Below are 16,137 nucleotides of genomic sequence, written 5' to 3' on the forward strand. Positions count from 1 at the left end.
TATGATATCCAACCCGTTTAAACCACAAGCAAACAGCCTACAGGAGCACCAGCAGGAAATGAACAAACTCAAAGGTGAAACTGCAGGTCAGGGCATATTTTGTTTGCTTAGGGGTTTTAGTTTCCTTTTTTTGTTTATATTTAAATAAATGCTACATTTCTGCCAGGTTGAGCATGTTATTCCACACTGCAGCATCCAAAACACAATGAATCACTTAACAGATGTAGGTTTTTTTGGTGGTGTAGTTTTTTTTTTTTCCACATTTCCCCATGTTTGTCTTACTATCCCATCAAAAGGTTTGGTTCTCTTACCTTAATCACTTCTGGGGCCTGCTGAATTGAGGCTGGAACAGAGTCTCTGGAGGCAGCCCCAGCACAGCTTTTTTGCCCTGCAAGGAGGGACTGCGAAGGAGTTGTTAAAGTTTCCTGAAGAATCTGCATCACTTCCCTCTCCTTGGACAAGCTTCCCTTGCCTGTCTGGAATTCCACCAGTTCCTGGGCAAAGTCCTCAATGCTTTCCAGGATACGCAGTAAAAGGGCTCTGTCATCCTCTTCCATTTTATGACCATTGGTTTCCATGATTTTTGACAAAGGGGAAGTGGGGTCAACAGGTTTACTTTTGGGTTCAAGAGCCAGAGGTAGTACCTGCCTACCCTGCCAGCCAAACACCTGCAAACGGGCAGGTTCCCTCTCCTTTAGAGAGGGTTCCCTCAAAGTACTCTCCATTTTCTGTGAGAAGCACTCCAAATCCAGCAGCAGTTTGTCTATCTCATCCTTGTCTATCTTACTGCACATCTGTTCTCCTTTGGAGACACCAGCTTGGGAACCACACAGTGCAGAATCTGAAACTGGTTTTAAAGGAGTAACTTTCTCAGAAGCGCGGGAGAGCTCAACGTCTCCCACTCTGGCATGTTCTGCTTTAGCATCAGCAGTTAGATCTGCACAACCAGCTAGCTGGTAGCTGCGCTCTAAACTCTCCCAGCCCCCTTTCTGCTCTGCCTTCTTTATTTTCCCTAATTTTCTTTCCCCATCAGACTCCTCCTCAATGTACAGAGCCTCAGTGGAAGACGTGCAGTTAGAAGGGCTTGTGGCTGGTAACTGAGGTAGAGCACAAGCACCTTTCACAGCTCTCACACTGTTCTCCTGTGGGACGCTCTGAAGGGAGTTTGAGGTAAAGCTCACAGTACTTGTTTGGATGGACTGAGAGGTGCTCGTCACCTCACACTGATCACCTGCTATTCCGAGAGGAACTGCACTTGAGGATGGCAGCTGAATAATATCCTCATATCTAGGTGGCTGCTCATCTTCAAATACTGGGGGAAAGGGAGACTGCTGCAAGCCATGGAAACAGTTAACCAGTTCTGCCAAGTCATTAGCTTCCTTGTGTCCTGGTGGCTTGAGCTCAAAGGGTAGCTTTTTCAGGTATGAAGAAAATCTTGTCATCAGATTCATATATATCATTTCTGAATTAGCTAGGGGATCATTGTTGTGCCCTCCACTAACACTGTCTGCAGACTTCTTTTTGATGCAATGTTTTATTATGTCTGTGCACTTTTTCAGATCCTCTGAGCACTTGAGCAAGATGTCTAAGCACACCTTAATATCTCCACCAGAAGAACCATCTAGCTTGTGTTTTTCCAAAATCTGGGTAATGAAGTTTTCTTCAGAGAAGGAATGAGGGGAGAAAGGAACAATGGGATTCATGGTGACTTCCGGAGCATCATTGCTCTCCTGCCATTTCTCCACAGGTGAGGGACTCCGCAAAAAGCCACACGGAGGGCAGTTCTCATCATTGTTGAAGTGCCCATAAATCAAGTCAAAATCAAATGATCGTCTGCTGAATGATTCTGACCGAACTTTCCTTCCCTTTCTGTAGGCCACATGACTGGAAGAGTTTTTGAGCTTTTCAAAGGAGAATTCCTTTATTTTACCACTGGCAAGGTTTATCGCCTCACCAGTGATGTCTTTTAAGCTGCTGGAGGCTTGTACTGAAGAGCCCTTTTTGATTCTTGGATTATTTGGGAGGATTTGCTGATAGTCCTCATTTCCAGGCAAGGAAAGTCCATTTTCAGGAACAGGAATTTTATGGTCTAGGTTGGCATCTTGGACACCGAGTTCTGCGCAGACACTGTGGTGGGCAACGATGCATGTAACTCCTTGCTTAAACACTTGGCAAGTCCCCGTGCAGTAATGCACAGTGTGCTGAAAGTGCTGGTCTATCACCACACTGCTGTAGCAGTTCACAGAAGTGACCATAAGCCTGTAGGTTGCTGCCATAGCACGGATCACACTGGGAAGTGAGGCTTCAAAACTCACCATGAACTTAACAAGCAAAAAGTCCACACCCCCGCTTTTCACAGCCACACCAGATTTAATAAAAACAGTCAAATGTCATTGAAAACATTCAAACTACATAAGAAACAACTGCCTTGGAAAGCCCTAGTGAAGTCTGGAGTGGTATCAGCAATACAGTTACAACAATTAGTGCAACTTGCATATGGTTTGACTTAAGGCAACTTGATTCTCGTACTCGGTGCAGAAAGCTTTGCCCATCAGAGATGCAGCACGAGCTGCTCCATTTCTAACGGTCCAGGTAGGTTCTCCAGCAGTGTTCTAAGATTCAGGCAGCTCTCAGGCAGAAGTAACAAGACAATGATTTTTGTTCAATTCTCCTTCTCTTTTTTGGGTGGGTCAGTAAAAGACAGATAATCAAGTAGCATGTACAGACAAAAAATCCACAGTATGTTTGTATGATTCCCCTCTCACACTGGTACGGTCGGTCCCTGCAACAGAAAAAAAAAAGGTGAGAGTCATTACAATTTCCATGTAATATGCAGCTTGTCTACTACCAAACATATGGCACCAGACCATTACAACCAACACTCGTGCTTATACAGAGTAAGAGTAGGCTGACATTTTTCCTTCACTCAGATCTACCATATAAGAACACTGCTGAGGAGCTAGCCTATATTTATACACAGGCTGTCTGTGTGTTGCCATTTTAACAGCTCTATTTTAACCACTCATTAATTATTTTTTTTTCAGACTAGCTTTTTTTCCTTCCCAGACTGAGCAAAACATTACCTTTAATTCTAATGGAGCAAAACATTTTGATCATGTTGTGAATTTCTGACTTTCATTTTCCAAGATTTTGAAGATAAGGCAAAGAGCAGTAGGGGAAAGCACTTTCAGGATTTCCAAGTTCTCTGGATTATAAAAAGCTGCAAACAGCCTGGAGCAAAGGAGATGAATGCCTCTAAGAATGCAGGGCCTTTAGGAAAGGCCACAATGGCTTCCATTAGCCTTTCACCAAGGTCTCTGGGACCATGGCAAAATATTTAAACGAGGAATAACTGTTTTTCTTTCGCTTACAACCCATAAATAGCAGCATATTTTATTTAATAAGTCTCCTGGTGTAGACATCAATAGCAAAAAGTAACATTTGCATAAAGGTTAAGCCTGGGAAAACTAGGAATTTAGTGTTTTACACTTGGCATAGACATTTCCAGCTGCATTTCCTAAGATCATGGTCAGAATTGCACCAGAAGAAACAAGAGCTGCTTAACTTTGTTATGAAAGGATACGAAATCACAGATTTAAGGCCCTTAAGTTTTAGACATTGCTTCAATACTTCAATAATCATATTAAAAACATCCCAGTGAAATTCTGAGCACCCTTTATACCTGTACAAACAGAAATGCACTTCACAAAACATGATGATATGGCAGCTAAGTCCCACTACAGCATGTGTTTATTGTGTTGTTCTCAAAGGTAAATACTAGCACTACATGAAAGGCCAGACCAGCATCTGATGGAAGGACTGCCCTCCATGCATGTTACATCCCACCTATCTCAGCTCCTAAGCCTGTACAAATCTATTGCACAAAAGAGAAGTAACGTAGTTTGATGCTGTTGTAATTAAGGACTAGGGATAGCACGAGACTGCTGAATGTTCACATTTTACGTAATTTAAAGCCTTCATTTGAAATTGAGAAGCACTGATTTTAGAGTATTTGATGGAATTTGTAATGCCCGCTCATAGCAATTAGGTAGAAGTGCACACTGTAAGGAAGCCTTCCCGATTTGTTCTTTGGATTATTTAAAGCACTGACATGATTGCGTTCAAGATGAAGAAGTAACTGCTCCAACCACCACGCTGGTATCTCTAACAGGCTGCCACCTGCCTATCAAACACCACAGGCCAAGTTGTGCGTTGCACCAGGGCCAGCCTCAGTACACTCCTGTGCCTGCCCTGCCCGCTCCCCTCTACACCCACTGGCACTGCCCCAAAGCCCCACAGGCACGGGAGGGCCTTCCAGAGGGATGAGCAGAGGTATGAGGTGTGCCCCAGCCACAGCAGTGAGTCAGGCTGCCAGGGGATAAAGGGCGTAAACAGAACCGTTTTTAAACCCTGGGGTGCTTACACCATCAGGCATAAACCTAGGTAATAAGACTCCACACCCTCCAGTCACTGACTCTCAGGCTTCACTATCAGGTGTGCTAAACGTTCTGCTGAATCAGAGCCACGGCTAAAAAAAGTACTATTGGCTCCCCAATATCTTCATCATACAGGACTTAATGGGCTTTGTTCAGACAGGAAAACCCATGCTTCTATGCCTCCAAAAGGTCTCATGATCCACGGACCCCCCGAGAGTGCCTTCTAACACATCCAGGGTAAGAGGTCTGCTGCTTTTCCTTTTCTGAGCCTCCATCAACTACAAACAAGCTTTCTGGCATTTCCTGAAATAAAAGTTACACAAGATTTAGAGCCAGCAGAAGTCTTCAGGACAGCAGATTTGATGAAGAATTAATATTGCTTCTGAAAAAGCACAGGACTTGCTTTCTCAGAGCTCTTTCCTCCCTCTGTGTCATACACAGCAAGGAGAGACTGGTCTTCTTTTTACCAGCAAAGAATAGTCTGGGTGTATACCTAATATGGGAAATAATTGCATCTTGATTAAGTTATTTCTTAATTATAGAAATAATATATTAGACTCGGTCTCCTCCTCCTGTATCACTCCAAGGGTAATTTTCTCCCTACATATATACCCCTTCCACTGGGACTAAGGCAGTTTCTCCAGTCCTTTCAGCCACCTTCAAACAACGAAGCTTTTAGTGTCTGTAAGATTATTCCACAAGGAGTTCCTCAATGAAGAGCTCTCCTAGATTCCCAACCTAAACTGACTCTTTAGTTCAACTCTGTATTTCCAGCTATGCCCAATAACAACGCTCTTCCCACCATCTCCACTTCATATTTCCCAAATAATTTTAGGTGCTTATGCCCTAAACCATTGCTCAGCCATGTTACAAGCAGTCAGTCCTTTCTGCTTTAGTGTAAGGCAGGCCCTCCAGCCACATTTGCTGCAATCTCTAATCTCTTTCCATCTGTATTTCTCTGGAACTATCACATATTGACATAATCCAGACACAAACTTGCCAAGGCTGACACAAGATTGCTACCTCCTGCCTCTGTTGTCAGCACCTTTTACTGCTGTGTCTGGGAAGGAAGTAATCAAAGAATCAATATCAAAAACCTGATACTCTCTTTTCAACTAGATTAACTAACATCTTCTCAGTGATTATTAACTACTTGCTTTATTATTGCTGTCTGCAAAAACACGTTAGGGTTATTCAAGGTGCTGGAGTACTTGACTCCAGCTATACAAGACCAAAAAAAAAAAAAAGGAAAATTGTATAAGCAGCACAAATGCATATAGATGCAGAGTAGAAACTATTTTTCTCATTCTTCCACAGGCTTGACCAAGGTAGCACATGCTCAGCTTGCAGCTTTTTTCACAGTGATCCATCAAACATGATCCAGCATGTAAACCTAATCAAGACAAGACCTGAGAGAAGAGTATTCCTGCTATCAGATCTGGGAACCTGGTCTCAAGCTTAGCTTGAATGGGCTTTTGTTGTGACTTCCAGTTGGTGACTAAAACCTGCTACTTATGAATAGCAACAACCGAAAACTGAATGCGTTAAGAAACATTCATACTTCATTCTTTTCAGCCTGCCATTTCATTCCAGTTGCAACTCTAGAACAGCCCCCAGTTCAGATATACGGTAGGAGGAGTCTGTAATTAGGACTGCTGCCACGAAATCAACTCCAGCCCTGAGGATACAGGATTGGCTTCACAATATAAACTATGAATGAATAGGGCTTCTTATGTGATGGCAGAATAATGCTTTATGTCTTTCCTATCTGCAAGATGACTTGAATCACTTTCCAAAGGAAAAAATTATTGCAGATACTAATGATATAAAAGGTTATTCTATAAGACATACAAGAAATTCTATTCATGCAAAGATTATGCTGGAGTTAAATAACTGAACAATGACCATCTGTTAGGATGGAGACTATCAGCCAGCACTTGACTTACTGGCAAACTGAAGTCTAGAAAGCTATGGGACAGGCCTCTACCGCCTCTGAAAGTCTCAAATTAGGCAAAAATCTTCTTGACCTCTTATCTCCAGCACCATTAGTGATCAGAAGTTAGAAATCACCATAACAGGCAGTATGGAGTAAACTAGTCCCTTCTGCACCAGCACGTGGCATGGGTGTCACTATGCAACTGTGCTTTTTTCTAGTAGAAGAGGTGGTAGGATAAACTCTGAAGTTCGGTATTCTTGCAAGAGGCAGAAAGACAGAACAACAGTTTTGCCATTTGGACAGTCACCAGTGTAGTTTCAGAAGTATCACCCTAGCTGTGTGTCAGGTCTTGCACTCTTAGTGGAGCTTGCAGTGCCAAAAAGCAGCATATAACTGCATCCTCTTATTTAGAAATGCCCAGTTTCTGTTTACATTTTACTGAACAAAGCAGACTTGGGAGTCAACTATATTGATTATAGAAGACAAAAGCAGGGAAATAACAAAGCAATGATTTCTTGCAAAGCACAACTTTCAGCCAATCTTTGGTACTTTGACAAATAAAAGGAAAAAAGAGTATTAATCTTCTACTCAAATTCTTTAATTTTAAAACCTACTACAGTATGGTACCGGACCCTGACATGTATCATTTCTTTTCTTACTACCCGGCTCAAGTCAGAACGAGGTAAACTTATTTAAGAGTCAAAAGCACACTACAAACACAGCCTGAGGATGGCGATAGGAATAGATGAGGTGACTCAAGAGCTCTGTTCTGCAGCTCGTAAAGGAGCTGACACCGAGCCACGCTCCATGAAATTCAAAGGGTTTCTGATCACACAGCCAAGGGGTCACTGCTCCAGCAGCCCATCAACCATTGCCAGAATCGACAGTTGACCACTAGCTGTTATACAGCCTTCTATATAGTCACTGAAAAGTCTCTGAAAAACTAGTATTAACCACATCACCAGAAGCTCTGTCTATGATAGGATCATATCCGCAGTAGCTGTGGTAAGAAATTTTTGTAACAAATCCACTGCTGAATTCAGCAGAAGTGTTACAAGGAGCCATTTACATAAATTATTTTTAACTCCATCTCAAAGGCACTGATTTACAATTCGCTATCATTTGCACAATTTACCTTCCAAAACAGTTTGAACAAGAGACAAGAGTAACTTTTCCTTCTATACTGAAGAAGTTCAGAAGAAAAAAGTCTAACCATCTAAGTTGCTCCTCTGTCCTGTATTTCTTATATTTTCACAGCTTATAACATTTTGATGTCTTTAAAGGTAGCATGTATAGTTAATCCAAAAGGACTTTTCTGTCCATAGGACTTAGACAGGAACTGCAGCTGTGGTAATTTCCACCAGTCATGAGGACTGACCAGTTGACACACATGCATACATCGTAGCTATAGTAAAAGAAACCATTTACAATTGCACCTGTAAAATTTTAGGATTTGAGGTGCTTGTACCACTTACACAGTCAAGGCATCCTGAGTTTAGTTTTAAGAGGTTTTAGCACCACGCTATTTCATGCTTTAGACACTGCAGTGGACCATGGTGGCTCCAAATCCTGACTTCCCTCATAACCCAGGTCAGATGATCTGACCTAGTCAAACTCAGAACTCCTATTGAACCAGAGTACATTTCTTCATATACTCAAGTGCTTCGATATTTAACTACATGCACTGTAGAAAAGGACTCGTTATTTCCAGTTTGAGTATGTTCAACATCAAGTTCCAGCAAACAGTTATCAGACTTTAAGGTAACTCTAAAAAGCTTCCAGGAAGATATATTTCCTCACCTACCAGTGCTGACACTATAAACAAACCACCTTTTCCAGGATTGCCAGACAGAGTCTGGGAGAGAGATGTCTTCAAAGTCATTGCTATAGCCTTCTTCTGAATTCTGTCTGTGATTTGCTATTGTTCTCACAAAAACATATAACAGGTGGGATTCATCTAATTTAAGCTAGCAATGAAGTGTTAGGTACTCTCTGGAGGCAACACTGAGAGGCAAGCCCCTCAAAGAAAATCACCCCACTGATTTTAAAAAACAAACTAATTTTGAGATGACAAGTTGCATTAGATGAATCCCATCCTTAAGGATTAAACAAGAACATGGGAACAACTGTATCTGTCTCCAACAGCAGCTATATGCCAACGTTCAAGGAATAGTATTAGAAAAAGATATACGATATTTCCTAGGGGTACTCTCCTGGCCTCCAACTGTTCTCAGCTCATGAGAATTGTGAAGCTGGATGTGGTTTCAGCGTACTTGGTAACCTTCAAAGAATTTCCCTCCTATGTGCTTGGGCAACTGAAGCTTTCTGCATCCAGAGCATCTTTTGACAAGACATTCCACCACCTACCACCCCTTTCAATTCTGTCACTCACCAGCTTCAGTATGTCAAGATCTTGTACTGAAACACAGCACAAACATTAGACCTGTACACACACCGACCACGGCGTTCCTGAAGTTACAGAATTCCATGTCATCCCTCTGCCTTCTCTTTTCTGGGATTATTAGTCCTCACGTACCCAGTTGTTCTTTTAGAGAAGCCGTTTTGCACCTTTGATCATGTCCACTGCCCCTCTCATAAGCTTTTCTGGTTCAACTACACACTTGAAGAAGCAGGAACCCAAACTGTGCACAATAGCCAGAACAGACAAGAACCACATTCAGAAATGAATTTTTGAACTGCCTTTCAAAAACTAATATTATCACTGTATGGTGTATAGCCTCACTATTTTCAGATAATACGTTCTCAAGTGACTGCTCTCGTAGCCACCTGGGTCCATTTATACATTCTGCCCCTCTTGCTACCTGTCTTTCAGGAGAACAGTGATACTATTGTCCTTTGCAAAATGTGCAGGGACCAACTGATAGGATGCTCTATGCAAGAGGAAGGTATTCACTCCTGGAGATCAAAATTTTCATACAGTCTAAGAAGAAAGGCTAGGAGATGGGCAACAACAATGATCCAAAGGTCTTGAACAGCTTGTCTGTGAGGAATGACTGAGCAAGACCAGGCATTTCAGACTGAAAAAGAAATTACATCAGAAGAATATGATAACCCTCTACAAAATCATGAATGGCATGGAAAGAGTAGATAGGGTCTGCCTGCTCGCCTTCTCCTCCAACACAAGAACTAGGTACGATCAAGAAATGCTACAGGAAGCAGGTTAAAACAAGCACACATGCAGCAAACCTGTGAAACGTCCCATCGAAGGATGCCACAGAACCAGAAAGGTTCTGGGGAATCAAGGGGTCATGTTTTAATACGTCCTCTGTCAAAAGCTACCACCTCTTGCTTGGGCATCACTTGATGCCCTTTAATTCTTGCCACATTTCAGGTGACAAAATAAGCAAGGAACAATTGCTTCATATTCCCACGGTTGCAGATTGCGACCATAATCCCTCCTCTTATCCATTCCACTTCCAATCACGTATCTTCCAGGCTAAACTCTAGTTTATTTGGTTACTCTTTTTACAAAAGCTGCTTCAATCATACTCATCTGGATTTTTTTTCCCCCCTCATCTTACTACAACTCTTTGGAGAGGGAAAAATGTCTGCCCCTAGCTTTGAGGGGAGTGTGTGTTATTCATTACACAAACATACCATGGATTTATAGCATGGCATTCCGTTTTGCTTGCTCTCCTTCTCCTAGACATTTGTCAGTTCTATTTGTCTTTTTTTTAATCTTTTGACTGCTGCCCAGAGTTTCACAGAGCTTTATCTGCATTACTTAAAAGATTTCTTTCCTGAATGGCACATATTCTTCAGAGCTCATCACTGCATGGACACAGCTAGTTGTTCCTCCCTGTCCACACTATTTTATATCTACTCGTATCAAGTACCACTTGCCTACAACCAAGTACTGTGAGAACCTTCTGCAACTCCAGCCACCTTTTGTTTCTGCTACCCTAATTTTGTTATTTTTCAGCATATACTGTCACTTCATTTCTCAGCCTCTCTTCCAGATCATTTATAACTATGTAGAGCAACACAAGCCTGACCAGAGATCCCCCTGGGATTTCACTAGTGATTACTCTTCACTAGAAAAGCTGACAGTTCTTCCAACACTTTAACCAGGTATTAATTACTGAAAGGGATACACTCCTACTCCATGGCAGTTCATCTCCTTTAAGAAGCATTAACAAAGAACTTGGTTAAACTCTTTCTGAAAAATCCAGAAACAGCAGAATACTGGCTTGTTTGTCTCTCGTGCCTTCTTGTCAAATAGCTTCAGACCATCTAACTTTACCAGCTGAAGCTGGACTTCAGCATTCTTGCAGTGAACCATGAAGGTCATGCAATGGGAGCACTTATCAAGGCAGGCTTCCAAGTAGAGATGACCTTGAGAATCACCGTCTCCAACAGGATGATAAACACTGCTTTGCAATCAGTATGGATTTGGAGAAGTCAATTTTTACATTAGACAATACACTTCAGTAGATTTAGCCTAAAAAAGCCCAAAACCAAACAACCCTCCCAACACTAACTGAAATACAACCTGTCCACATCTACAGCAGCAACAGAAACCAAGCAAAATGCTCAAAAGAGATTTGGGCTAGTAGTAATAACAATAATCTACACCTTTTTTAAAAAATAAACCTGGCACGAGACCCTAAACAATTGTTCTAAAATAGTGACTTGCAGTTAGTGAATGCAGTATTGTTTGTGTAATTCCTTCAGGTTAAATCACAGGGTTATCCCACGTTCCCAGGCTGCTATACCCTTCACAAACACCAGCACGCAGGGTCCCTGAACACAAGTAAGCTAGAAACCCTCTTGGGGAGAACCAATGTACAGACCTTGCAAAGCTTGTCATTATGGGTATCAGCTGTGGCAGACGTCAACTAATAATATCAAGAAAGATTTCACTCTTTTCAACTTTTCTAAAACACCTTTCTTCAACTTTCCCTTTGCACAGAGACTTGGAACTAAAACTGACCAGACAGGAATTTGTGTCCCATGAGACTGGTTTCCAGTTATACAGATGAGACAGCAAGAGAGTAAAAGCTCACACAATTTTTCCACATAACACCAAATCTGTTAAGTATAAATAATTTGCCAACTAATCACTGTTCCAGCCCCATGTCTCTATAGAACTACCATTTAATCTTAGCTCACTTAACAGGCCCCCAATACATTAACACACATGTTGAAGCTTAGCAAGGCATGAGTAAAAAAAATGTTAAAAAATTGTAGGAAGCATAAGCCTAACTGAGCTTTGTCAGGCTGACAGAAAATAAGGTGACCAACCAGAAAACACAGGAGGTGAACAAACTTCAAAAGCACATAATTAGCAAGGCTCAGAGCAGAGGTCAGAAAGCCAGCTTAAGTAGTATGTGTCTCAGCTGTTTATAGCCTTATATGGAAAGAGATAATTTCATATTAGCAAGATACATTTATTTTCCCTGGAATCAGTTAGTTTAGTATTAACTGTATCCAATTACTTTACGCAAATCAAAGTGATTTTATTAAAGTGTTAAGATAACAAAGGGAGAGTTGTGTCCAAGATGGCATTCCCTCAGGCATTAACCTTTGTTGATACTGTGGTTACAATCTACAGATTCCCCAAAACCATCTTGGAAACTTACTTGTAAGTTCAGTAAAATTTCTCCTGTAGTAGACTAGCCATCTGCAGACTAAAATAGATTTTAAATTTAATAACAACTAAAACAAAATTTGTTTTAAATTCATTGCCCACCTATTCAGAGTTCATGCATTTCTCATTGCCGTCTTATCTGACTTTGTGTCTTATCTGTACCGCACTGCTCTTTATTCACTTATTTCCTCACGCATCCAAGATTTGGGTAAAGCTGTCATTGCTTAAGGTGACAGTCCATTTCTCTAGGGTACTCTCGGTTCCCAGTCCATACTCGGCCCCAGCTGGAGTACGACAGCTCTTCCACAGGTCAGTGATGAGAACGCAAACGCTGAGCTGGAGAGAAACGCTCCGATTCTGTGCTGTGTGCCCATCCTCTCCTCTGAGGCATAATCACAGGAGTAAAAAGCAAGCAGTCATTTCCACCAGTCATATCTTCCACAAGCCCATTCCTGCCAGCCTCCATCTCACACTCTGCAGAGGAGCAGCTGTTGAAATGTAACAAATTACGCCAAAAGGTGCAGCATGTCCTAGCATTTAAGGAGTTTGGCACTGCTACAGCTTTTACTGCTTATGACTTTGATAAGCCACACCAGAGGCACAGATCAGTGTGATCAAAGTAACATGTAACTTAAGGGAGCATAACTTTTCTATCCCCTTTCCTCTGCAAAGGAAAATTAAGGGTGTTTTAGCCTGACATCCCAGTAAGACAGAGGAAGTAATTTCCCCTTTATGTTTACTAACCCAGGGAGCTTTACAAAACAAAAAAAAAAAACTTCCATAAATTTCTCTTTTTCCTCTGTGTATTTAAACAGAAGCAGATTAAAAAGACAAGTGATACACACAAGAAACAGAAAACCAGATAAATATAAAGATTCCCTTATTCTAACTTGAGTGAACAGCAGTGTTCACAATCATGAATCTGAATACTCATTAAAATGAATAGTCATTTTTAAGTCTTGCTTGTTACATGTGTCACCTCAGGTATTGCTTCCTGCATCCTGTTCACACACTATTCTGCAATCAGAATTATTAATTTCTCCATCAGCATGCTACTTAAACATTAACTTACTTTCTAGTATTATCCTCATTTTACCCTGCAAGAATTGTGGCAAAGAAAATACATCAGTTTCCAGGGCTCAAGGCCTGATTTTCCAAAGTATGTGACATTACAGAATGTTTCATATGGTCAAAGCACAGCACCTGCTCAGCTGCAACTGCCTTTACATCAGAAATTCCACAAATCAGATCCAGGGACATAAGCAGCAGAGGAAATACAACAGTGAAGTCTGCTGGAAGGAGCTTGTCCCATAGCACACATGAAATCAGTTCTTTCAGACGGCACTTAACTACCTTAATTATGAATGAGAAAATTCCCTTCCTCCCACAGTTCTACTCTGCTGTCCAGTTTCTGCCGGAATTGGAGCACAGGATTTAAGCTCTAATTTAGTCTTCAGAAAACTTCCCTTCTGTGTAACAGGAGAAAAACCTAGGCTTACGGGGAAGAATAGCATGCAAACATTTAAGTAAAAACAGTATTGGAAAACATTTATAGAAAGAAAGCGAAGCAAGACCGCACAGCAACCTCTGTACTGGACCAAAATATACTCAGTTCAGAGTTACCGTTTAAAGTCAGGTTTGCTGTGTAATTCAAGGAGGGAAAGTGCCTGCAGGAAGGATGGAGAAAGGTCCTTACAAAAAAAGAAAAACAAAACCAACCAAACAAAAACAAACCCTGGAAAACACAGATTCCACTGTGTGGCATCATATTTATACCTCCAGGGCTACCGCTAGTGAGTGTTAGACCACAGGGCTCCACTACACAGATTTCTGAACTGCCTGAGCCGCAATATTCATCACCTGCTCCACAGGCTGCAGCTGAAGGAAATGAAATAGATGTTTTACCAGTGAATCTCCGCAGTATTTGGCAGTCACACATCGGTCAACTTAACTTGAGGCACTTTGCCCACAGCTACCTTTAACGCTGCACTTCTGTGTGAATTATGAGTACAAAATAATATGACACATGACTGTGGTTACAAAAGGTCTAGGTAGTGGAAAGTGGCTATGCACCACCAGGCCACGTAAACTTTTCTCTCATTTTACCTTAAGTCAAATGTAAATCAGTCTCAACTGATACAGCATGCTACCACTTCCAGATACATAAATACTGAAGAAAAAAAACCAAACCCACCACTTTCTCTTGCTTCAACTTCTCAGAATCCAGCAGACTTTAAATACAGAATTTTACAAAACTGAGAGAAGACTAATAGTACTGACAATCTCCTCTACGTTCGCACAAAAATAACTTCCCCCTACATAACCTGCGAGAGCAGACCTACCAAGTTTGAGAGATTCACAAAAAAATAATCAAGAGAGAAGGCAGCTATTTTAAGTAAACGCTTGGAAAACTTATTTCCTGAAGCAGACATCAGATCATGTGAGGTAAAGCCATGAGACCACCACCAAGAAAAACATACCCAGCCCTTCAGGCAGCACTTCAACAGCAAACAGCTTGGGGAACTACTGCTTCTTTGCTTGAATTCTTCCCTTTGCACTGCTAGCCTGCCCTTACAGGAAAGATGGGGGCACAGAACAGCACGTCTTCCAGGGCTTCCTTCTTTAGCGTGAAGAACAGAGGTAATATAATTTGTCTCAGGCTTAAAAATATTTACATTACTTGAGACCAGTGCAGTCTGATGACCTTCAGAGTATTATTCCAGTAGGAACACGTCCTTCAGTAAATCAATCCATTAGTTATTCAGTTTTATCAGTTTATGCCAAACTTAATCTTGGATTTGCGCACCCATGAACCAAGGAGTCTTGTAGTCAAAGCTGTTCCCTTTCTTGCTCATGAAGAAAAACTTTGGGGAAAATAAAAAATAAAAATCCTACTTTCATGACCACGTATTAACAACTTCACTGAAGAATATTAAAGGTCCTGGGGGCAGTGTTCACAAAAAAAGAGCAGCCTAAGCAGAGGTGATCCCTCACCGGTGTTAACCTCCCGCCTCACCGTAACAGCTTCGGGCCATCCTGAACTGGGAACTACAGCCCGGTCACCGTGCTGAAACGCCGTGATGCCTCTCAGCACTTTGTCAAAACTCTTTGGAGACAATTTATAGCCTCGGCCTCCACGACACCACGCAGTACCGGTCTTCGCAACTTAAACGCGTGCGATGCGAGAAGCATTTCCTCCCCGCGCACCCGTGCGTTACCTGGTAACTCCATTCCATCCCCGCTCGCCGCAGCCCCCCGCGGGGCGCAGCTCCCCCGCACACCGCCCCGCCGGGCCGGGCCGCTCGGCCCGCAGCTCCCTCCCCGCGCCCTGTCACCGCCGGCACCGCGGCCCCCGAGACACGCCGCGCCGGGACGGTTCACCACAGACAGCGCACCGGCGCCCCCCACCCCGGGGCCCGCCCGGCACCTGCCCCCGCCGCCGGGCCCTGAGGAGACGGAGCCACCGCTGCCCCCGCCGCCGGGGAGAGACGGCGGCCGCTCGGCCCCGGCCCCGACCCAGCCCCGCGGGCGCTGCCGCCGCGCCCCGCCGTCCCGCCCCGGCACCTACCCGCCGGGGCAGCGCCCCGTCCCATGCCGGCGCCGCCGCTCCCGCCGCCGGGCGCGCTCTGCCGCCCGCCCCAGCCCGGCCCGGCCGGCCCCTTCCGCGCGGCGGGGGGCCCCGCCCTGGAGGCGCGGCGCGGCGCGGAGCAGGCGGGCGGCCCCGGGCGCGCAGGTCGCGGCCGGGCTGTGAGGGGGCGGCGGCGGCGGAATGGCGCTGCCCGCGCTGAGGGCGGGGAGGAAGAGGGGGAGTGGGGGGGGGAGGACACCCCCCACCCCCGCGCGCGTGCACGCGCCGCGCCCCTCCCTCTCCTCAGAGGCGCCGTGAGGAGGCGGCGGCTGGGCCCCCGCCTCAGCCCCAGCGCCCCGTCCCGTCCCCCGCGTCCCTCACCGCCGCTCGGCCCGGGCCTGCGGGGCACCAGGACGCGGCGTCCCGGACGGTGGTTTTTGTTTTCCGTCAGCCACTCGAGAAATCCGGCGACGCGGTTGCTTCATCTCTTGGCTTCAGCGGGTTTTCAGCTCTCTTCGGCTCGAGGCCATTAGTAGTGCCCTCCGGCAAAACCGCGGGATGGGCGCCTCCGCGAAAAGGTGGAAAT

The 16,137-nt window shown here is 43.9% G+C and overlaps 1 protein-coding gene across 2 annotated transcripts in view; it reads right to left on the minus strand.

Moving 5' to 3' along the window:
* The window catches only part of PPP2R3A (protein phosphatase 2 regulatory subunit B''alpha), a 62,766-nt gene extending 46,706 nt beyond the window's left edge, over nt 1-16,060 (minus strand). The window contains exons 1-2 of one of the 2 annotated variants that reach the window (XM_074877933.1): nt 15,933-16,060; nt 312-2,782 (exon numbers count right to left, since the gene is read on the minus strand). In XM_074877933.1, coding sequence (XP_074734034.1) covers nt 312-2,318 — 2,007 coding nt within the window. In that variant the 5' untranslated portion in view covers nt 2,319-2,782; nt 15,933-16,060. Of the gene's footprint in view, nt 1-311; nt 2,783-15,551; nt 15,617-15,932 lie in introns of those variants that run through there. The other variant, XM_074877931.1, reaches the window with a different exon arrangement.
* Nucleotides 16,061-16,137: the final 77 nt, after the last annotated feature.

Source organism: Strix uralensis, chromosome 9, assembly GCF_047716275.1.
Source record: "Strix uralensis isolate ZFMK-TIS-50842 chromosome 9, bStrUra1, whole genome shotgun sequence".
Classification (NCBI taxonomy): Eukaryota; Metazoa; Chordata; class Aves; order Strigiformes; family Strigidae; genus Strix; species Strix uralensis.